The sequence below is a fragment of the Coregonus clupeaformis genome, chromosome 36 (genome assembly GCF_020615455.1).
Source record: "Coregonus clupeaformis isolate EN_2021a chromosome 36, ASM2061545v1, whole genome shotgun sequence".
NCBI lineage: Eukaryota > Metazoa > Chordata > Actinopteri > Salmoniformes > Salmonidae > Coregonus > Coregonus clupeaformis.
Window position 1 is genome coordinate 39,871,395 of NC_059227.1, and position 24,667 is coordinate 39,896,061.

Here is a 24,667-nt window from a genome sequence, read left to right on the forward strand (position 1 = left end):
TTCCTGCTCCTTGCACCAAGCCAGTGGTGCGCGTCGCCAGCCCGGCCCGGCCCGGCCTGTTCCTGCTCCTCGCACCAAGCCAGTGGTGCGCGTCGCCAGCCCGGCCGGCCTGTTCCGGCTCCTCGCACCAAGCCAGTGGTGCGCGTCGCCAGCCCGGCCCGGCCTGTTCCTGCTCCTCGCACCAAGCCAGTGGTGCGCGTCGCCAGCCCGGCCCGGCCTGTTCCTGCTCCTTGCACCAAGCCAGTGGTGCGCGTCGCCAGCCCGGCCCGGCCTGTTCCTGCTCCTCGCACCAAGCCAGGGGTGCGCATCGCCAGCCCGGCCCGGCCTGTTCCTGCTCCTCGCACCAAGCCAGTGGTGCGCGTCTCCAGTCCAGCACGGCCCGTGCCCGTTCCACCGGTGCCTGGTCCGGCACCGGTCAGCTGTTCCACTCCGGAGCCAGAGCAGTCCGCTCCACCGGTGCCTGATCCAGCTCTGGTCAACTGCTCCACTCCGGAGCCAGAGCAGGCCGCTCCACCGGTGCCTGATCCAGCTCCGGTCAGCTGCGCCACTCCGGAGCCAGAGCAGTCCGCTCCACCGGGGTCTAGTCCAGCTCTGGTCAGCGGCTCCACTCCGGAGCCAGAGTAGTCCGCTCCACCGGTGCCTGATTCAGCTCCAGTCAGCGGCTCCACTCCGGAGCCAGAGCAGTCCGCTCCACCGGTGCCCAGTCCAGCTCCGGTCAGCTTAAATGTTGAGTCAGGGTGTGTATATTCTTTGTTGTGCATTTTCTATGTTTGTATTCTAGTATATGTGGATCTATGTTGGCCGTTGTGGTTCCCAATCAGAGGCAGCTGTTGCTCGTTGTCTCTGATTGGGGATCATACTTAGGCAGCCTATTGGCACTAGTGGGTTGTGGGATCTTGTTCCTTGTAAGGTATGTTGTGTGTATGCTACCTTGGACTTCACGTTTCGTTTCATTTGTTGTTTTGTCGTGGTGTTTATCAGTAAATAAACATGTACGTATATCGCGCTGCGCCTTGCAATGCAAATAGTCTGGGTAGCCATGATTAGCTTTTCAGGAGTCTTCTGGCTTGGGGGTAGAAGCTGTTAAAAAGGCTTTTGGACCTAGACTTGGCGCTCCGGTACTGCTTGCCGTGCGGTAGCAGAGAGAACAGTCTATGACTAGGGTGGCTGGAGTCTTTGATAATTTTTTGCACGACCCTATCCACATTGACGGGATAGGGGCGTGCAAAAAATTATCAAAGACTCCAGCCACCCTAGTGCTTCCTCTGCTGTTTCCTGAAGTCCACGATCAGCTCCTTTGTTTTGTTGACATTGAGTGAGAGGTTATTTTCCTGGCACCACACTCCCAGGGCCCTCACCTCCTCCCTTTAGGCTGTCTCGTCATTGTTGGAAATCAAGCCTACTACTGTTGTGTCGTCTGCAAACTTGATGATTGAGTTGGAGGCGTGCTTGGCCACACAGTCATGGGTGAACAGGGAGTACAGGAGGGGGCTGAGCACGCACCCTTGTGGGGCCCCTGTGTTAAGGATCAGCGAAGTGGAGGTGTTGTTTCCTTCCGTCAGGAAGTCCAGGACCCAGTTGCACAGGGCGGGGTTGAGACCCAGGGCCCTGAGCATAATGATGAGCTTGGAGGGTACTATGGTGTTGGAGGGTACTATGGTATTCCTCTTGTCCAGATGGGATAGGGCAGTGTACAGTGCGATGGGGATTGCATCGTCTGTTAATCTATTGGGGCGGTAAGCAAATTGAAGTGGGTTATCAGGTAAGGTAGAGGTGATATGATCCTTAACTAGCCTCTCAAAGCACTTCCTGATGACAGAAGTGAGTGCTACGGGGCGATAGTCACTTAGTTCAGTTACCTTTGCTTTTTTGACATATTGAAGCAAGTGGGGACAGCAGACTGGGATAGGGAGAGATTGAATATGTCCGTAAACACTCCAACCAGCTGGGGTCGCGGCTAGGGTTGCCGTCTGGGCCAGCAGCCTTGTGAGGGTTAACACGCTTAAATGTATTACTCACATTGGCCACGGAGAAGTAGAGCCCACAGTCCTTGGTAGCGTGCTGCATCGGTGGCACTGTGTTATCCTCAAAGCGAGCGAAGAAGGTGTTTAGCTTGTCCTGAAGCAAGACGTTGGTGTCCACAATGTGGCTGGTTTTCCCTTTGTGGTCCGTGATTGTCTGTAGACCCTGCCACATACGTCTTGTGTCTGAGCCGTTGAATTGCGACTCCACTTTGTCTCTGTCCTGATGTTTTGCCTGTTTGATTGCCTTACGGAGAGAATAACTACACTGTTTGTATTCGGCCATATTCCCAGTCACCTTGCCATGGTTAAATGCAGTGGTTCGTACTTTCAGTTTTGCGTGAATGCTGCCATCTATCCACGGTTTTTGGTTTGGGTAGGTTTTAATAGTCACAGTTGGTACAACATCTCCTATACACTTCCTGATGAACTCAGTCACCGTGTCAGTGTTTACGTCAATGTTATTCTCATACCAGGAACATATCCTATTCCACGTGATCAAAACAATCTTGAAGCATGGATTCTGACTGGTCAGACCAGCGTTGAATAGATCTCAGCATGGGTACTTCCTGTTTGAGTTTCTGCCTTTAGGAAGGGAGGAGCAAAATTGAGTCGTGATCAGATTTGCCTGGAGGGCGGGGTAGGTGTCACGATCGTTAGAGTGAGTGGACCAAGGCGCAGCGTGATGAGCGAACATACTTATATTTATTAAATGAAAACACGATAAACAACAAACGATAACGAAACGTGAAGTCCTTGGCTACAACATAAACCATACGGAACAAACCAAACGGAACAAGATCCCACAACTATTGTGGGAAAACAGCCTGTATAAATATGGCTCCCAATCAGAGACAACCAGCAACAGCTGACACTCGTTGCCTCTGATTGGGAACCACTCTGGCCAACACAGAAATACAAAACTAGAATCCCGACATAGAACAACAACACATAGAATATACACACCCTGGCTCAACATATAGAGTCCCAGAGCCAGGGTGTGACAGTAGGGCCTTGTAGGCATTTCGAAAAGCTGAGTAGCAGTGGTCCAATGTTTTCTCAGAGCGAGTGCTACAGTCAATATGTTGGTAGAATTTCAGTAGTGTTTTCCTCAAATTTGCTTTGTTAAAATCAACAACTACAATAAATGTGGCCTCAGGATATGTGGTTTCCAGTTTGCATAAAGTCCAGTGTAGTTCTTTGAGGGGCCATGCTGCCTATGACCCCAAGAACATCATCCCCACGGTCAAACATGGAGGTTAAAACATTATGCTTTGGGGGTGTTTTTCTGCTAAGGGGACAGGACAACTTCACTGCATCAAAGGGACGATGGACGGAGCCATGTGCCGTCAAATCTTGGGTGAGAACCTCCTTCCCTCAGCCAGGGCATTGAAAATGGATCGTGGATGGGTATTCCAGCATGACAATGACCCAAAACACACGGCCAAGGCAACAAAGGAGTGGCTCAAGAAGAAGCACATTAAGGTCCTGGAGTGGCCTAGCCAGTCTCCAGACCTCAATACCATAGAAAATCTGTGGAGGGAGCTGAAGGTTTGATTTGCCAAACGTCAGCCTCGAAACCTTAATGACTTGGAGAAGATCTGCAAAGAGGAGTGGAACAAAATCCCTCCTGAGATGTGTGCAAACATGGTGGCCAACTACAAGAAACATCTGACCTCTGTGATTGCCAACAAGGGTTTGCCACCAAGTACTAAGTCATGTTTTGCAGAGGGGTCAAATACTTATTTCCCTCATTAAAATGAAAATCAATTTATAACATTTTTGACATACGTTTTTCTGGATTTTTTGGTTGTTTTCTGTCTCTCACTGTTCAAATAAACCTACCATTAAAATTATAGACTGATTATGTCTTTGTCAGTGGGCAAACGTACAAAATCAGCAGGGGATCAAATACTTTTTTCCCCTCACTGTACATGGCTGTGACTATAACCGAAGAGAATTATCTTGGGAGGTAATACGATCGGCATTTGATTGTGAGGTATTCTAGATCGGGTGAACAAAAGGACTTAAGTTTCTGTATGTTATCACAATCACACTATGAGTAGTTAATCATGAAACATACACTACCGCTTTTCTTCTTCCCGGAGAGTTCTTTATTCCTGTCTGCGCTATGTACTGAGAACCCAGCTGGCTGAATGGACAGAGACAGTATATCCTGAGTGAACCATGTATCAATGCAATCCCTGATGTCTCTCTGGAAGGAGATTCTCGCCCTGAGCTTGTCTTCCTTATTATCCAGAGACTGAACATTAGCGAGTTATATACTCGGAAGCGGTGGATGGTGTGCGCGCCTCCTAAGTCGGACTAGAAGACCACCCCGAATACCTTTTCACCGCCGGTGGTGTTTTGGATCAGCCTCTGGAATCAGTTCAATTGCCCTGGGGGGTACGAACAAAGGATCCAATTTGGGAAAGTGGTATTCCTGGTCGTAATCATTGTGAGTTACTGCCGCTCTGATATCCAAAAGTTATTTCCGGCTGTATGTAATAACATTTAAAACAATTCTGGGCTAATAATGTAAGAAATAAACAAAAATACAAAACACACAAAAAAACAAAACACTGCAAAGTTGCTTAGGAGCTAGAGCTGTCGGCGCCATCTTGAATGTATTGGCGATATCCCACACCTCCTCGGCCTAGTCTGTTATAGCCTGTTATAGCCTGTTATAGCCTGTTATAGCCTGTTATAGTCTGTTATAGTCTGTTATAGCCTGTTATAGCCTGTTATAGTCTGTTATAGTCTGTTATAGCCTGTTATAGTCTGTTATAGCCTGTTATAGTCTGTTATAGCCTGTTATAGCCTGTTATAGTCTGTTATAGTCTGTTATAGTCTGTTATAGCCTGTTATAGCCTGTTATAGTCTGTTATAGCCTGTTATAGTCTGTTATAGTCTGTTATAGCCTGTTATAGTCTGTTATAGCCTGTTATAGCCTGTTATAGTCTGTTATAGTCTGTTATAGCCTGTTATAGTCTGTTATAGCCTGTTATAGCCTGTTATAGCCTGTTATAGCCTGTTATAGCCTGTTATAGTCTGTTATAGTCTGTTATAGCCTGTTATAGCCTGTTATAGTCTGTTATAGTCTGTTATAGCCTGTTATAGTCTGTTATAGCCTGTTATAGTCTGTTATAGCCTGTTATAGCCTGTTATAGTCTGTTATAGTCTGTTATAGTCTGTTATAGCCTGTTATAGCCTGTTATAGTCTGTTATAGCCTGTTATAGTCTGTTATAGTCTGTTATAGCCTGTTATAGTCTGTTATAGCCTGTTATAGCCTGTTATAGCCTGTTATAGTCTGTTATAGCCTGTTATAGTCTGTTATAGCCTGTTATAGTCTGTTATAGCCTGTTATAGTCTGTCATAGTCTGTTATAGTCTGTTATAGCCTGTTATAGTCTGTTATAGTCTGTTATAGCCTGTTATAGCCTGTTATAGCCTGTTATAGTCTGTCATAACCTGTTATAGTCTGTTATAGTCTGTTATAGCCTGTTATAGTCTGTTATAGCCTGTTATAGTCTGTTATAGTCTGTTATATAGATCCCTGATCTCCTCTCGGTAGATCTCCAGGTAAGAGGCTCTGACCAGGTACTGGTGTTCAGTGGTGAAGACGCGCTCGAAGGCGTTGGGGATGATGCCCCGGCTCTCTGGCTCTAGCCACGCTCCCTGCGGATAGGACAGGACAGGACACAGACCCTGGTATAGGTCTTTCCGGTGCCTGTCTGGCCGTAGGCAAAGATTGTTCCATTAAACCCGTCCAGGACCGAGTCGATCAGTGGGCGTACCGTCTCATCGTACAGGTCACGTTGTTTAGATGATGTGTCGTACACAGAGTCGAATGTAAACGTCTTCTGCGGCTCGCCGGACGGAGCTCGTGGGTTCCGTAAGACCACCTGACCCAGATGTACGTCCATCTCTACGATCCCGCCCCTTCCTCCTGGTGTCCCGGTAACCCCAGCCGCAGCCGCCTCTTTCCGGTTTAATGGTCGACAGCGGACCACTACCTTCACCGTCTCACTACTCTTTACCTTAGACATCTGAACTGGCTATCAGTTAACTATTATTATAGATTTATAGAAATTAACATTTGTTATTATCAGTTAATCTCTTTCTCCTTACCAGACACAGTTTTTTTCTGGTATTTACCAGGTATTGATCCTACTGGGATATTGTAGCCTGATGTATCACTTGCTGGCCTAGTACTGAATTTAACACAATGGTGCTAACCAAACAAATTCATAAGCCTCATTACCATGTTATTATCATGTCATTATTAATTAACTGACTAGTTCTTTGTGTAGTCCAACAGTCAAATATAGAGTAGGTAACAGAGTGAAACAGTAGTCCTATCTGACTGGAAGATAATAGTTTAACACTGTCCCGCCATGCTAATGACAAATTAGCCTGTTTACAATAACATTAAATGAGCCTATTTATCAATAATATTAATATTCATAACCTGCCGTTGGTCCCACAGTTTATCATTCTGTCTCTGTCTGTTTTCATCTAAAATCTCTCTGGCAGGATCCCCACCGGGCCATCTCATATAGATTATTATACAATAATTTTTTTGATATTATATTCTCATTGTTAAACTAATCCATCCGTGTGTTTCTCACCGTCAACAATATAATTTAATCCACAGAACAGCTCGCGTTAAATGGCGGTATTAAACACACCTCACGGGTGCATTCTGTCCGTTTGTTTGTCTGTCCGTTATCTGGGGTTCATTCGGTAATAAAGCCAGCTCCGCCTTCACACGTCCCGGTCAATAAAACACTTATCAACGGTTTTTCATTGGTGCCCGGAGCTACACCCAGAGCAGAGATGCTGCGGCTCATTCAAAGCTGTGTTAACGAGAGAGGACACACACACACACACACACACACACACACACACACACACAGACGCACGCACACACACACACACACACACACACACACACACACACACACATCATTACCTCATTCAGCCACACCCACTGCAGAACGCCGGGAAATGGAGTTCTACACTATTATTAAGTTATTACAAATCAAGTTTATTGGTCCCATACACAGATTTGCAGATGTTATCGCAGGTGCAGCGAAACGCTTGTGTTTATAGCTCCAACAGTACAGTAACAACACCTAGCAATACAAAACAATACACACATAATCCAAACATTTAAAGAAAGAAATAAAGAAATATCAGAATGAGCAAATGTATATATATATATATATATACAGTGCATTCGGAAAAGTATTCAGACCCCTTGACTTTTTCTACATTTTGTTACTTTACAGCCTTATTACTTTACAGCCTTATTCTAAAATTGATTAAATTGTTTCCCCCTCATCAATCTACACACATCACCCCATAATGACAAAGCAAAAACAGGTTTTTATAAATTTTAGCACAAAAATAAAAAAATAAAACTGAAATATCAAATGTACATAAGTATTCAGACCCTTTACTCAGTACTTTGTTGAAGCACCTTTGGCAACAATTACAGCCTCGAGTCGTCTTGGGTATGACGCTACAAGCTTGGCACATCTGTATTTGTGGCTCACCCCTCACAGTTTTGGGGGATTTCAACCTCCCTATGTCCACATTTGACTCATTTCTCTCTGCCTCCTTCTTTCCACTCCTCTCCTCTTTTGACCTCACCCTCTCACCGTCCCCCCCTACTCACAAGGCAGGCAATACGCTTGACCTCATCTTTACTAGATGCTGCTCTTCTACTAATCTCACTGCAACTCCCCTCCATGTCTCCGACCACTACTTTGTTTCCTTTTCTCTCTCGCTCTCCTCCAACACTACTCACTCTGCCCCTACACAGATGGTAATGCGCCGCCGCAACCTTCGCTCTCTCTCTCCCACTACTCTCTCCTCTTCCATCCTATCATCTCTTCCCTCTGCTCAATCCTTCTCCCTCCAATCTCCTGATTCTGCCTCCTCAACCCTCCTCTCCTCCCTTTCTGCATCCTTTGACTCTCTGTGTCCCCTATCCTCCCGGCCGGCTCGGTCCTCCCCTCCAGCTCCGTGGCTTGATGACTCATTGCGAGCTCACAGAACAGAGCTCCGGGCAGCGGAGCGGAAATGGAAGAAAACTAAACTCCCTGCCGACCTGGCATCTTTTCACTCCCTCCTCTCTACATTTTCTTCATCTGTTTCTGCTGCTAAGGCCACTTTCTACCACTCTAAATTCCAAGCATCTGCCTCTAACCCTAGGAAGCTCTTTGCCACATTTTCCTCCCTCCTGAATCCTCCCCCCCTCCTCTCTCTCTGTGGATGACTTCGTCAACCACTTTGAAAAGAAGGTTGACGACATCCGATCCTCGTTTGTTAAGTCTAATGACACTGCTGGTCCTACTCACACTGCCCTACCCTATGCTTTGACTTCTTTCTCCCCTCTCTCTCCAGATAAAATCCTGCGACTTGTGACTGCAGGCCGCCCAACAACCTGCTACGCTGACGATACACAACTAATCTTCTCCTTTCCCCCTTCTGATAACCAGGTGGCGAATCGCATCTCTGCATGTCTGGCAGACATATCAGTATGGATGACGGATCACCACCTCAAGCTGAACCCTGGCAAGACGGAGCTGCTCTTCCTCCCGGGGAAGGACTGCCCGTTCCATGATCTCGCCATCACGGTTGACAACTCCGTTGTGTCCTCCTCCCAGAGTGCGAAGAGCCTTGGCGTGACCCTGGACAACACCCTGTCGTTCTCCGCTAACATCAAGGCGGTGACCCGCTCCTGCAGGTTCATGCTCTACAACATTCGGAGAGTACGACCCTGCCTTACACAGGAAGCGGCACAGGTCCTAATCCAGGCACTTGTCATCTCCCGTCTGGATTACTGCAACTCGCTGTTGGCTGGCCTCCCTGCCTGTGCCATTAAACCCTTACAACTCATCCAGAATGCCGCAGCCCGTCTGGTGTTCAACCTTCCCAAGTTCTCTCACGTCACCCCCCTCCTCCGCACACTCCACTGGCTTCCAGTTGAAGCTCGCATCCGTTACAAGACCATGGTGCTTGCCTATGGAGCAGTGAGGGGAACGGCACCTCTGTACCTTCGGGCTCTGATCAGTCCCTACACCCAAACGAGGGCATTGCGTTCATCCACCTCTGGCCTGCTGGCCTGCTGGCTCCCCTTCCTCTGCGGAAGCATAGTTCCCGCTCAGCCCAGTCAAAACTGTTCGCTGCTCTGGCACCCCAATGGTGGAACAAGCTCCCTCACGACGCCAGGACAGCGGAGTCACTCACCACCTTCCGGAGACATTTGAAACCCCACCTCTTTAAGGAATACCTGGGATAGGATAAAGTATTCATCCCCCTTGGTGTTTTTCCTATTTTGTTGCATTACAACCTGTAATTTAAATGGATTTTTATGTGTATTTAATGTAATGGACATACACAAAATAGTCCAAATTGGTGAAGTGAAATGAAAAAAATAACGGAAAAGTGGTGCGTGCATATGTATTCACCCCCTTTGCTATGAAGCCCCTAAATAAGATCTGGTGCAACCAATTACCTTCAGAAGTCACATAATTAGTTAAATAAAGTCCACCTGTGTGCAATCTAAGTGTCACATGATCTGTCTCATGATCTCAGTATATATACACCTGTTCTGAAAGGCCCCAGAGTCTGCAACACCACTAAGCAAGGGGCACCACCAAGCAAGCGGCACCATGAAGACCAAGGAGCTCTCCAAACAGGTCAGGGACAAAGTAGTGGAGAAGTACAGATCATGGTTGGGTTATAAAAACATATCCGAAACTTTGAACATCCCACGGAGCACCATTATATCCATTATTAAAAAATTTAAAGAATATGGCACCACAACAAACCTGCCAAGAGAGGGCCGCCCACCAAAACTCACGGACCAGGCAAGGAGGGCATTAATCAGAGAGGCAACAAAGAGACCAAAGATAACCCTGAAGGAGCTGCAAAGCTCCACAGCGGAGATTGGAGTATCTGTCCATAGGACCACTTTAAGCCGTACACGCCACAGAGCTGGGCTTTACGGAAGAGTGGCCAGAAAAAAGCCATTGCTGAAAGAGAAAAATAAGCTAACACATTTGGTGTTCACCAAAAGGCATGTGGGAGACGCCCCAAACATATGGAAGAAGGTACTCTGGTCAGATGAGACTAAAATTGAGCTTTTTGGCCATCAAGGAAAACGCTATGTCTGGCGCAAACCCAACACCTCTCATCACCCCAAGAACACCATCCCCACTGTGAAGCATGGTGGTGGCAGCATCATGCTGTGGAGTGTTTTTCATCGTCAGGGACTGGGAAACTGGTCAGAATTGAAGGAATGATGGATGGCGCTAAATACAGGGAAATTCTTGAGGGAAACCTGTTTCAGTCTTCCAGAGATTTGAGACTGGGATGGAGGTTCACCTTCCAGCAGGACAATGACCCTAAGCATACTGCTAAAGCAACACTTGAGTGGTTTAAGGGGACATATTTTAAATGTCTTAGAATGGCCTAGTCAAAGCCCAGACCTCAATCCAATTGAGAATCTGTGGTATGACTTAAAGATTGCTGTCCACCAGCGGAACCCATCCAATTTGAAGGAGCTGGAGCAGTTTTGCCTTGAAGAATGGGCAGAAATCCCAGTGGCTAGATGTGCCAAGCTTATAGAGACATACCCCAAGAGACTTGCAGCTGTAATTGCTGCAAAAGGTGGCTCTACAAAGTATTGACTTTGGTGGGGTGAATAGTTTTGCACGCTCAAGTTTTCTGTTTTTTTGTCTTATTTATTGTTTGTTTCACAATAAAACATATTTTGCATCTTCAAATAGGTAGGCGTGTTGTGTAAATCAAATGATACAAACCCCCCCAAAAAATCAATTTTAATTCCAGGTTGTAAGGCAACAAAATAGGAAAAATGCCAAAGGGGGTGAATACTTTCGCAAGCCACTGTAACTAATGTAAAATATACCTTGTCCGTAAAATGTATATAGTATGTATAAGCTGGAAGTAGAAGCCTAAGTATTGTTGTCCATTAGTTTACTCCAATTAGGGAAGGGGTGGTGGGGTTAGGGGAAAATAATAAAGGAAATATACTTTTTTTTAAAGAAAAAAATATATATATGGGGGATTGGAAATGATGCAAACAATTACATTAATGGAAGCTACAATCTATCTGCAATATTAAAACTGATCTACCCCCTAAAAAATTGATTAAATAAAAACAATAAAGAAGAGCGAACTTTCCATCACTAGTCAGTAAGTGAGTGAAGCCAGAGAGGAAGAGGTGAAGCGCGAGGGATAACTGGGCCAAAAATGTGTCTTCTTCAGTAGGTGGCGTGTTTTTGGGCTCACCAAGCGAGGATTATTTGTATGGAGGTCAATAAAAGTGTCGAATTTGGCTAACAAAAATTTGTATGCCTTATTTGCTACGTATGGCGTATTTGATCGATTATAAGTTCCATAATGCTTAGGTTGTTACGAGGGTACTGATACATAGGACACGTGACATCCCGGCAACTTTGAGAAAAAACACTTTATATTGGAGTTGCGCCTGTTGTTCACACGCGTATCTGCCCTCATTATTGGCTAGAATGGCCGCACCTGATCTTGCCTCCTCCCATTTATTTTCTTTGTTAGAGTGGCCACTTGAGTATCTGGTCAATATAATGGATCTGCTGAAATTAAGTCTACTTCCTGTTGTCAGAGTGATGAGTTGGGCATGATGGAACAAACCCAAAGAAACAGTTCTGTTTTTTAAAATGGCATTCTTGTGTTGAAACAAGACACCCCAGACACTGTCTGTTTAGAAAAGAGGGAAATGAAAAATATTCTTGTTATGTTTGATATGTTATTATTGGTCTGAATAATAATACAACTCAGTGCCCCATGGAAAGTACTGAAACTGTACTAAAGTAGCAGCATTTAGAGTGATGGGTAACACCCACTACATGTACAGGAGAATGTATGACATCACTCAGCTTGACTCACAGCTGGGATCGTCAAACCTCTGGCCAGCCACCAACCAGCTAGCAAACACACCCGGACAAGCACGGACTGAAACCGGCGGCCATTTTGGATTTTAAAAAAGTTATATTTCCACCAGTGGATCCAAAGATTTTTTTAAATAAATAACCAGCCTGTTGTTTCCAATGGGAACAAATGAATCATAGTGGGCAGAACAAGCAAGGAGGTGGGCGGAGCCAAGCACGAGCTAGGGAGCGCCTATTGGCGCGCTCTACCATATATTTGCATATTTCCGTTAGGGAACGCCTACTCTGTGACGTGCTCGTGTGCAATAACTCAATTCGCCCTTGCGCTCCTTCTAAACAACGCCATTTTTAAGAAACTTTGGCAAAGGGTAAAGTCTAGAAAACTTTGTCCATTCTGTGCGTAACATATTTTAGTTTTGGAAACAGAAAACACTATTGAGATCAAGAATGTCGCCCAAAATCCATCTCGCTCCATCTTCTCCCACTGCCGGCCACTAGCCTTATATTTGGCTTCCTCTCACCACCATATTTGGTAGTGAGGGGAAACACCAACCGGATGCTTCACATTTACACGTTACATTTGACATTTTAGTCATTTAGCAGACGCTCTTATCCAGAGCGACTTACAGGTAGTGAGTGCATACATTATTATTTTTAATTTTTTTTCATACTGGCCCCCCGTGGGAATCGAACCCACAACCCTGGCGTTGCAAACACCATGCTCTACCAACTGAGCTACTGCCGGCCATTCCCTCCCCTACCCTGGGACAATTGTGCACCGCCCCATGGGTCTCCCGGTCGCGTCCGGCTACGACAGAGCCTGGATTCGAACCAGGGTCTCTAGTGGCACAGCTAGCACTGCGATGCCTTAGACCACTGCGCCACATCCGGTGAAATATCTGTCTTATTGTTCTATCTGTAGTGGAACGGAGAGTCCGAGCCTTGGAGGGTTCCGGAATGGCCATGCAGTAACATTTGCCCTTTCTACATGTTAACCTAAGTTATGCCTTTTTACTCCTTGATGTTGACAATCTGACCAATCGGGTTCAGCTGTATATTTGAAAAGCAGTGATGTGAGCCAATCACCGAGCGAGATTTTGACAGAAGGGGCGGCAAACAGGCGTCTGTAAACTAGGGTGTCGCGGTGGTGCCTGCATTCGAAGGTTTTGGGGTGTAATCATCGACAAAACAAATAACTGGTTAAAAGATCGTTAATTGACACACTTTTAACCTCCGAAATTTTCTAGTTCTTCTTGATCGCAAGTCCTGAGGCGGTTGTAATGACGGGGTATGCCAATAATGTTAATGAGCTCGCTGGTAGTTTGAAGAAATAGTAAGTCGGGGAGGGGAGCCATTTTGTCCCGACAGTGTGAGAGAAAGAAAGATTGGAAAAAGGGAATCACACGGGAGAATATTATTTTGTGTTTTTTAATTCAAATGCTGTAAGAGAAACCGTTCTGCTTCGGAAAAAACATTAGCTACTTACTGTTGCGACACGCTACCCCTGGCGGTATATAGCTAACTAGCCAGCTAGATATCAACATAACTCAGATCGTTCCTCTGCTTGTAACTCGGGCTGGCGCTAGACCTGCTGTAGATAGTTTCTGCTCTGTCCGGCGAACACAACTTGTCTCTCGATGGCGAAGAAGACCTACGACCTGCTCTTCAAGCTCCTGCTGATCGGTGACTCGGGCGTGGGGAAGACCTGCGTGCTGTTCCGATTCTCAGACGACGCCTTCAACACCACCTTCATCTCCACCATAGGTGAGCGGCCAACTGCAGGGGTCTGGGGCAGGGGGTGTCAACACAGCGGCCGGGACAGGGCTCTGGTCTGGGTCTCTGGGGGTGTCAACACTACTGGGACACAGCTGTATGGATTCTGCGGTGTCAAATTATCTCGCTAACAAACCACCACCAGTAGCTAGCTAGCTAGCTAGCTGTGTAAACTGTCAAGATGATAACTGACGTTTGCTAAATAGCTAGTTTGTTAGCTAGTAGCTAACAAAAAGGCCCACTCCGCAAGTTTGCTGAACTCTCCAAACTAACCAGTTAGTGTACTAAATGGTTCGTTTAACGTTACAAATACATGTTAGTCACAAACTAACCAGTTTGTTCGGGTACATTATGCCTGACGTATTTCTAAAGTTTCACTTATTTGTTAGCTAACTAGCTAGTTAGCTAGCATAAATGTAGAATGTGTAGACTTAGCTAGGTAGCTATCTTGTGGCCCTCGAGTGCCAACTAACTAGTCTAGCTTCAGAGAAACTAACTAGTATAACCGGTTATGTATTTCGAAATGCTGGCATTACAGACCAACAGACTGTGCTAGCCTTCCAGTTAGCTAGCTAACACGTAGAAGGGGCCCATCTAGTTAGCTGGCTAATGATATAAATTCGTACACGATATAAACCTTTTTAGTCATAGTTGTCATGCAAGGGGCTTTGTTAGCAAGTTTCACTGATAACTGTATGTGTTGGTCTGCGGGGAAGATGATCAAAACATCAGCTAAGTTACTCTTCTGAAATCATAAACAATTCATCATGATGGCGTCAGTGTATGTCTTTTGGTGCTTTTGTTGCCGCGTTCAAACAACTGGGAACTCGGGGGTGAAGAAACGCGCTCCGGCTGGGAAAATTTGTTTTGAAAGGTCATCCAACTCGGAATTCCAAATCGAACTCGGGCGTCTTTCTAGAGCCCCGACCCGAAGATCACTGATGTCATGATTTGACCTCATATTTTTCAGTTCCCAGTTGTCTTCAAAGCACCATGAAACTCATGGTAACCTACCCTTCGCTAGCTCATATATGTGTGAAGCTGGATTCAATGCTCTCCTCTGCATTAAAACCGAATATCGATCCAGGTTGGATGTGACAGCAGCGATGAGAGCACTGACTCCAGCTTCACACAGATATGAGCTGGCAAAGGGAAGCCTACCATGAGTTTTATGGTGCTTTCAAGACAACTGGTAACTCGGGGGAAAAACAAGGTTCAATCATGATGTCGGTGATCTTCAGGTCGGAAAGTCGGAGCTCTAGAAAGATGCCAGAGTTTCCGACTTCGAATTCCGAGTTGGATGACCATTTTAAAAAAAAATCTGTCAGAGCTTGTTTTTTCCTGAATTTCCAGTTGCCTTGAACGCTGAAGTTGGAGACTGGGTCTAGACAGCTGTCTACACTTTAAACTTACATGCGACTTCTGCTATTAGAATATGAAGAGCGCATTGAAAAGACTGGTCTAGACGCACAAAAGTTGCATTGTGGTCAGATTGTGTTCAGATCTGGCTGACCACGTCAGGTGGTCAGGGACGTATTGTGTGAGGATTTCTCCCCAATCTGGAGGCAGTCAGGCTACTGAAAGCACATACAGTGGGCGACGTCATCACTCTGCCCAAAAGTCTCCAGAAAACGTGTTTTTTGGGAGCGAGGCACATTTTTATTAAACATTGGAGGAACTACGTTCCTAGCGTGTGAGGAATGTGTTTGCTGGCTTCATAAATGCTAGCTTATTTACACTGTACAAAATATAAACACAACAATTAAATAGATTTTACTACAAACTACAGTCACCACCAGACCCAAGACAGGCTACAGACTACAGTCACCACCAGACTATACCAGACCCAAGACAGACTACAGTCACCACCAGACTATACCAGACCCAAGACAGGCTACAGACTACAGTCACCACCAGACTATACCAGACCCAAGACAGGCTACAGACTACAGTCACCACCAGACTATACCAGACCCAAGACAGGCTACAGACTACAGTCACCACCAGACTATACCAGACCCAAGACAGGCTACAGACTACAGTCACCACCAGACTATACCAGACCCAAGACAGACTACAGTCACCACCAGACTATACCAGACCCAAGACAGACTACAGACTACAGTCACCACCAGACTATACCAGACCCAAGACAGACTACAGACTACAGTCACCACCAGACTATACCAGACCCAAGACAGACTACAGTCACCACCAGACTATACCAGACCCAAGACAGGCTACAGACTACAGTCACCACCAGACTATACCAGACCCAAGACAGGCTACAGACTACAGTCACCACCAGACTATACCAGACCCAAGACAGGCTACAGACTACAGTCACCACCAGACTATACCAGACCCAAGACAGGCTACAGACTACAGTCACCACCAGACTATACCAGACCCAAGACAGGCTACAGACTACAGTCACCACCAGACTATACCAGACCCAAGACAGACTACAGTCACCACCAGACTATACCAGACCCAAGACAGGCTACAGACTACAGTCACCACCAGACTATACCAGACCCAAGACAGGCTACAGACTACAGTCACCACCAGACTATACCAGACCCAAGACAGGCTACAGACTACAGTCACCACCAGACTATACCAGACCCAAGACATGCTACAGACTACAGTCACCACCAGACTATACCAGACCCAAGACAGGCTACAGACTACAGTCACCACCAGACTATACCAGACCCAAGACAGACTACAGTCACCACCAGACTATACCAGACCCAAGACAGGCTACAGGCTACAGTCACCACCAGATCAAGACTGACAGAAGTCAGTGTGATATTTTTTAGACCAGAGGACAGAGTGCCTCCTACTGACCTCCAACACCACTTCCAGCAGCATCTGGTCTCCCATCCAGGGACCAACCAGGACCGACTCTGCTTAGCTTCAGAGGCAATCCGGATGTGTGTGTCAGTGTTTACTTGTTAATGTGGTGCTATGACCGTCAATTAGTCTAACATAATGTATGTTATCTCCACTAATTAGATGGGTGTGCTTGATGCATGTCACGTCAGCGCTTCTCAGTCAGGGGGCGTGGTCGACAATGCGCACCTCATCTCTGCTGTCACAGCCAACCTGGATCGAGATTTGGTTTTAATGTAGACGAGAGCACCGAATCCAGCTTCACACAGATATGAGCTTGCGAAGGGGAGCCTACCATGGGTTTTATGTTGCTTTGAAGACTACTAGGAACTCGTAAAAAAGGTTGAATCGCTAAAAGAGGCCAGAGTTCCCGAGTTGAAATTCCGAGTTGGATGGCCGTTCAAAGCGATTTTTCCTACACTGAGCTTGTTTTTTTTCAGAGTGTCTAGTTGTCTTGAACACACTGAAGTCGGAGATTTCCGAGTTCCCAGTTGTTTTGAACAGTTCCTGTCTCAATGTGAAAAGTCTTCATTAAAGAGTACCTGCAAAACACCAGTCTCAACAGTGAAGAGGCAACTCCGGGGGAGTTCTGGCCTTTCCTCCTGACAGAGCTGGTGTAACTGAGTCAGGTTTGTAGGCCTCCTTGCTCGCACACGCTTTTTCAGTTCTGCCCACAAATGTTCTATAGGATTGAGGTCAGGGCTTTGTGATCGCCACTCCAATACCTTGACTTTGTTGTCCTTAAGCCATTTTGCCACAACTTTGGAAGTATGCTTGGGGTCATTGTCCATTTGGAAGACCCATTTGCGACCAAGCTTTAACTTCCTGACTGATGTCTTGAGATGTTGCCCTCAATATATCCACATCATTTTCCTTCCTCATGATGCCATCTATTTTGTGAAGTGCACCAGTCCCTCCTGCAGCAAAGCACCCCCACAGCATGATGCTGCCACCCCCATGCTTCACGGTTGGGATGGTGTTCTTCGGCTTGCAAGTGCCCCCCTTTTTCCTCCAAACATAACGATGGTCATTATGGCCAAACAGTTCTATTTTTGTTTCATCAGACCAGAGGACATTTCTCCAAAAAGTACGATCTTTGTCCCCATGTGCAGTTGCAAACCGTAGTCTGGCTTTTTTTATGGCGGTTTTGGAGCAGTGGCTTCTTCCTTGCTGAGCGGCCTTTCAGGTTATGTCGATATAGGACTCGCTTTACTGTGGATATAGATACTTTTGTACCTGTTTCCTCCAGAATCTTCACAGGGTCCTTTGCTTTTGTTCTGGGATTGATTTGCACTTTTCGCACTAAAGTACATTTATCTCTAGGAGACAGAACGCGTCTCCTTCCTGAGCGGTATGACGGCTGCGTGGTCCCATGGTGTTTATACTTGCGTACTATTGTTTGTACAGATGAACGTGGTACCTTCAGGCGTTTGGAAATTGCTCCCAAGGATGAACCAGACTTGTGGAGGTCTACAATTTCTTTTCTGAGGTCTTGGCTAATTTCTTTAGATTTTCCCATGATGTCAAGCAAAGAGGCACTGAGTTTGAAGGTAGGCCTTGAAATACATCCACAGGTAACCTCCAATTGACTCAAACGATGTCAATTAGCCTATCAGAAGCTTCTAAAACCATGACATCATATATTCTGGAATTTTCCAAGCTGTTTAAAGGCACAGTCAACTTAGTGTATGTAAACTTCTGACCCACTGGAATTGTGATACAGTGAATTATAAGTGAAATAATCTGTCTGTAAACAGTTGTTGGAAAAATTACTTGTGTCATGCACAAAGTAGATGTCCTAACCGACTTGCCAAAACTATAGTTTGTTAACAAGACATTTGTGGAGAGGTTGAAAAACAAGTTTTAATGACTCCAACCTAAGTGTATGTAAACTTCCGACTTCAACTGTATGTATGTGTGTGTGTGTGTGGGGGGGGAGGTTTATTTCAGGATTTTTGTTTAGAAGTAATAACAGTGATTCCAGGGTATTGTGACATGGTAAAACCTGCTGTATGGAGCCTGCACTTCTCCATGACCAAAACATTCTATTTTTAGCTGATATGGGAATGAATACACAAGCAGCATATTAAACTGTGATAAAGTTTTAGGTTACACCGGCAAGTAGAATAATATCTGCCTGGGCATTTTATATAGTAAATCTAATTATTTTACATGAAGATGTGGGAAGCTAAAACGTCTAGCTAGCTTGCTATGTTTTTAGCCAGGCTAAAGCCAGCTAGCCAGGCTGCCAGCTAGCTACTACTAGCAAGGGAAGGCGTCTCTTCCTTGCTATGTTTTTAGCCAGGCTAAAGCCAGCTAGCCAGGCTGCCAGCTAGCTACTACTAGCAAGGGAAGGCGTCTCTTCCTTGCTATGTTTTTAGCCAGGCTAAAGCCAGCTAGCCAGGCTGCCAGCTAGCTACTACTAGCAAGGGAAGGCGTCTCTTCCTTGCTATGTTTTTAGCCAGGCTAAAGCCAGCTAGCCAGGTTGCCAGCTAGCTACTACTAGCAAGGGAAGGCGTCTCTTCCTTGCTATGTTTTTAGCCAGGCTAAAGCCAGCTAGCCAGGCTGCCAGCTAGCTACTACTAGCAAGGGAAGGCGTCTCTTCCTTGCTTTTACATAATGAACTGACATAAAGAACAAACGTTGCTGTCACCCCCTTGTTAATGGGAGTGGGACATCATGTTACCAAAAGGTGTCTGCGGTTCCACAAATCCCACTCCAGCCACGTGCAGGTACGTAGAGCGACAGAGTGAAGCTTGCAGTAACCTTTACTTGCCACAGAGTGTACGTCAGTATAGTCCAATCGGTGTGTGTGCAGTGTAATAGGAGTGTTCCTCTCTCTCTCTGACGCAACATTCATACCGTCAGAGACCTGCAGCTGCTTCTCAAAATACACCACCACCGGAAATCCCCTATCCTCTCTCGCCCTCTCTCTTCCCACTACCCCCTCTCTCTTCCCACTACCCCCTCTCTCTTCCCACTACCCCCTCTCTCTTCCCACTACCCCTCTCTCTTCCCACTATCCCCCTCTCTCTTCCCACTACCCCTCTCTCTTCCCACTACCCCTCTCTCTTCCCACTACCCCCTCTCTCTTCCCACTACCCCCTCTCTCTTCCCACTACCCCCTCTCTTCCCACTACCCCCTCTCTCTTCCCACTACCCCCTCTCTCTTCCCACTACCCCCTCTCTCTTCCCACTACCCCTCTCTCTTCCCACTACCCCCTCTCTCTTCCCACTACCCCTCTCTCTCTCCCCCTCTCTCTTCCCACTACCCCCTCTCTCTTCCCACTACCCCCTCTCTCTTCCCCTATCCCCCTCTTCCCACTACCCCCTCTCTCTTCCCACTACCCCCTCTCTCTTCCCACTACCCCCTCTCTCTTCCCACTATCCTCTTCTTTACCAGAAGCAGTTTGAACCTAGAATCTGTTTTCAGTCAGTAACTCTCATGTGTCGTAGTACTTATCCAGCAGTCAGTTCTTCAGCGGAGTTCGTCATCAGAACTATTGGATTGATAGTGAGAGTTGGGGAGTATCTCTCTTAGTGGATTGATAGTGAGAGTTGGGGAGTATCTCTCTTAGTGGATTGATAGTGAGAGTTGGGGAGTATCTCTCTTAGTGGATTGATAGTGAGAGTTGGGGAGTATCTCTCTTAGTGGATTGATAGTGAGAGTTGGGGAGTATCTCTCTTAGTGGATTGATAGTGAGAGTTGGGGAGTATCTCTCTTAGTGGATTGATAGTGAAAGTTGGGAGTATCTCTCTTAGTGGATTGATAGTGAGAGTTGGGGAGTATCTCTCTTAGTGGATTGATAGTGAGAGTTGGGGAGTATCTCTCTTAGTGGATTGATAGTGAGAGTTGGGGAGTATCTCTCTTAGTGGATTGATAGTGAGAGTTGGGGAGTATCTCTCTTAGTGGATTGATAGTGAAAGTTGGGGAGTATCTCTCTTAGTGGATTGATAGTGAGAGTTGGGGAGTATCTCTCTTAGTGGATTGATAGTGAGAGTTGGGGAGTATCTCTCTTAGTGGATTGATAGTGAGAGTTGGGGAGTATCTCTCTTAGTGGATTGATAGTGAAAGTTGGGGAGTATCTCTCTTAGTGGATTGATAGTGAAAGTTGGGGAGTATTTCTTAGTGTGCGTTAGGGTATCCGTTAGCCGGTAACAGCCAGCTTTTGGCTGGTAGAAAATGAATGAAAAGCCGATTTTTAAATAAAATTGCTACCGGCTAATTGTCCGGGAGAAGGAAAAGAAAATCCCACTGCAAAATAACGCTTTTTTGCCTCTTCGTTGATGGAAATACATTTGACCGGTCATGCTTATCAGTCTACAGGTTAATTAGCATAATTTTTTGTAATGAAATTGGTGCGTGTATTTTCGTTAGTCGTTATGTAGCCTATATCACACAGCATACAGATTGTCTCTGCTGCAGCTCCTCACAGCATACACACAGACTATCTCTGCTGCTGCAGCTCCTCACAGCATACACACAGACTATCTCTGCTGCTGCAGCTCCTCACAGCATACACACACTCTCTCTGCTGCTGCAGCTCCTCACAGCATACACACAGACTATCTCTGCTGCTGCAGCTCCTCACAGCATACACACAGACTATCTCTGCTGCTGCAGCTCCTCACAGCATACACACAGACTATCTCTGCTGCTGCAGCTCCTCACAGCATACACACAGACTATCTCTGCTGCTGCAGCTCCTCACAGCATACACACAGACTATCTCTGCTGCTGCAGCTCCTCACAGCATACACATAGACTCTCTCTGCTGCTGCAGCTCCTCACAGCATACACACAGACTATCTCTGCTGCTGCAGCTCCTCACAGCATACACACAGACTATCTCTGCTGCTGCAGCTCCTCACAGCATACACATAGACTCTCTCTGCTGCTGCAGCTCCTCACAGCATACACACAGACTCTCTCTGCTGCTGCAGCTCCTCACAGCATACACACAGACTATCTCTGCTGCTGCAGCTCCTCACAGCATACACATAGACTCTCTCTGCTGCTGCAGCTCCTCACAGCATACACACAGACTCTCTCTGCTGCTGCAGCTCCTCACAGCATACACATAGACTCTCTCTGCTGCTGCAGCTCCTCACAGCATACACACAGACTATCTCTGCTGCTGCAGCTCCTCACAGCATACACACAGACTATCTCTGCTGCTGCAGCTCCTCACAGCATACACATAGACTATCTCTGATGCTGCAGCTCCTCCTGCTTCTGGAGTGAAACATGCTTTTAGAACCCAATCATTGAGCAACCGATTCTAAATGCCATCTGTGTTAAAAACAGTCTTGATGGCCACAGTTTAAATGAGCCAGTAAGTATTTTAATCGTTTCTACTTTCCTACTATGGGGATAGGACAGGGCTTGACATTAACGCTTGTCCTCTTGTCCTGGACAAGTCAAAAATACAAATACATCGGACAAGAATAATATTGTTAAAAGTTGTCCACAACCCCACTGACCACATGCTGACCACAACCCCACTGACCACATGCTGACCACAACCCCACTGACCACATGCTGACCACAACCCCACTGACCACATACTGACCACAACCCCACTGACCACATGCTGACCACAACCCCACTGACCACGTACTGACCACATACTGACCACCACCCTACTGACCATATCCTCTCTATAGATGTCCCTGTGTGTGTGTGTATTTACTGTTGAGATAGTGTGTGTGTGTGTAGTCGGTGTTACATATACTAAATAATGTGTGTGAAATTAGTTTTGTTTTAAAATGGACCATTGTCATGCACCTGTCTCGTTCCAATTCATCCTAAAGGTGTTTGATGAGGTTGAGTTCAGGGCTCTGTGCAGGCCAGTCAAGTTCTTCCACACCGATCTGATTTTTTGTGCGTTCTTTGCACACCGCCTAGTATAGAGGTCCTGGATGGCAGGGAGCTCGGCCCCAATGATGTACTGGGCTGTCCGCACCACCCTCTGTAACGGCATGTGCCAAATTTCAACCTCTTAAGGGGGAAGAGGCACTGTTGCGCCTTCACGACTTTGCGTGTGTGTTTGGACCATTTTAAGTCTTTAGTGATTTGTACACCGAGGAACTTGAAGCTTTCGATCTGCTCCACTGCCGCACCGTCGACGTGGATGGGGCGTGCTGTCATTTCCTAAAATATTTCCAGCTGTTTGAAGCTGATGTACAAAACCCAAAGTAAACTAAACGAAGCGTAGAAACATTTGACTGAATGGATCTTATTAGACTTTCAATTAGGATTAAAGATCTACACTGAGTGTAAAAAAAACATTAAGAAAACCTTCCTAATATTGAGATGCGCCCTCCCCCCTTTTGGACTCAGAACAGCCTCAGTTTGTCGGGGCGTGGACTCTACAAGGTGTCAGGCGTTCCACAGGGATGCTGGCCCAAGTTGATTCCAATGCTTCCCACAGTTGTCTCAAGTTGGCTGGATGTCCTTTGGGTGATGAACCATTCTTGATACACACGGGAAACTGTTGAGCTTGAAAACCCCAGCAGCGTTGCAGTTCTTGACACATGCTGGTGCGCCTGGCTAGCGCTGTTACGGTGACCGTGTTACCGCCGGCGGTCATGAGTCATGACCACAGTCAAATTTCACGTGACTGTTTAGTCACGGTAACTAGGCTTCTCCAAGCTCTGATGCTGCTGATGGTCATTAGTAGCCTACCAAACTTGCTAACTGCCTGGTACTCAGCACTCTATTGTCCCTCTAATCACTCTGACATCAATGCAAATGAAATCGAAAATCTGATCAAACACGTAATGAGAGCCCATGAGCTGATGTTGTGCAACATTTTCTATAGGCTACGCAATTGTGTGAGATTAGTTTTGATGGCCTCTATTAAAAAGAGGAGGATCCCATGATATTTATTTCTCAACTTTCCTAATATTAAGCACATTGCTTTGATTTACAACAGGAGCATACCTGGCTGGCATGAAAATTAACCATGGGAAACGAGTCCTCCATTCACTATTTAAATGCATAGATGGCATGTAGTTTTTTTCCCGGAGACCAGTGCATGATAATGGTCCATTCTAAATCAAAACTAATTTCACTCACACATGATTTAGTATATGTAAAGACAACATTACATAAAAAATAGTCTGATGGGTGAATGTTGCATTATCACTTGTGAATGATGCCCATTGTGTGCAGTAAGGCAACAAACAGCGCATGCCTTTTTTTACCAACTTTTTCAAATCATAGTCGCACACCTCATGTAGCCTAGCCCATAGGCCTATATGTTTTGATAAGGTTTGTATCACAACTAAAGTGGCCAAATAACTTCTTAAAATGAAGCACTTTAATCTGCTTTACAACCGGTGTAGAGCCTAACTGGCATGCATGTCCCAGAGTATGTTTGGAATATTTATTTATTGCACAGAAGGACAAGTTGACCAATAGAACAAGTAAACTTTTGTTCTATAGGGGATAGTAGATTGACATACAGTGGGGTGGGGGGGGGGGGGGAGTATCCAGAAAAATGCATGTAAAAAATGTTATAAATTGATTTGCATTTTAATGAGGGAAATAAGTATTTGACCCCCTCTCAATCAGAAAGATTTCTGGTTTATACAGGTAATGAGCTGAGATTAGGAGCACACTCTTAAAGGTAGTGCTCCTAATCTCAGTTTGTTACCTGTATAAAAGACACCTGCCACAGAAGCAATCAATCAATCAGATTCCAAACTCCACCATGGCCACGACCAAGATTGTAGACCTACACAAGGCTGGAATGGGCTACAAGACCATCGCCAAGCAGCTTGGTGAGAAGGTGACAACAGTTGGTGGGATTATTCGCAAATGGAAGAAACACAAAATAACTGTCAATCTCCCTCGGCCTGGGGCTCCATGCAAGTTCTCACCTCGTGGAGTTGCAATGATCATGAGAACGGTGAGGAATCAGCCCAGAACTACACGGGAGGATCTTGTCAATGATCTCAAGGCAGATGGGACCATAGTCACCAAGAAAACAATTGGTAACACAC

At 46.0% G+C, this 24,667-nt stretch overlaps 2 protein-coding genes across 2 annotated transcripts in view; one reads left to right on the forward strand and one right to left on the reverse strand.

The window, feature by feature from the left end:
* Nucleotides 1–5,555: 5,555 nt before the first annotated feature.
* Nucleotides 5,556–6,070, reverse strand: LOC121552537 (kinesin-like protein KIF3C). The gene is made up of 2 exons (XM_045211211.1): nt 5,729–6,070; nt 5,556–5,684 (listed from the first exon to the last, which is right to left on the reverse strand). The coding sequence occupies exons 1-2, from the start codon at nt 6,068–6,070 to the stop codon at nt 5,556–5,558; spliced, it is 471 nt and encodes a 156-aa protein (XP_045067146.1).
* A 7,025-nt stretch (nt 6,071–13,095) lies between these two features.
* Nucleotides 13,096–24,667, forward strand: part of LOC121552083 (ras-related protein Rab-10) — a 28,391-nt gene continuing 16,819 nt past the window's right edge. Inside the window, exon 1 of the mRNA XM_041864786.2 lies at nt 13,096–13,750. Coding sequence (XP_041720720.1) covers nt 13,624–13,750 — 127 coding nt within the window. The 5' untranslated portion in view covers nt 13,096–13,623. The remainder of the gene's footprint in view (nt 13,751–24,667) is intronic.

Bases quoted from the DNA above. Each gene is read 5' to 3' on its own strand.
- LOC121552537 (XM_045211211.1), bottom strand. From the start codon at position 6,070: ATGTCTAAGGTAAAGAGTAGTGAGACGGTGAAGGTAGTGGTCCGCTGT. The intron at 5,685-5,728 runs GTCTGTGTCCTG...GCGTGGCTAGAG, and splicing joins CCGGAAAGACCTATACCAGG to CCAGAGAGCCGGGGCATCAT.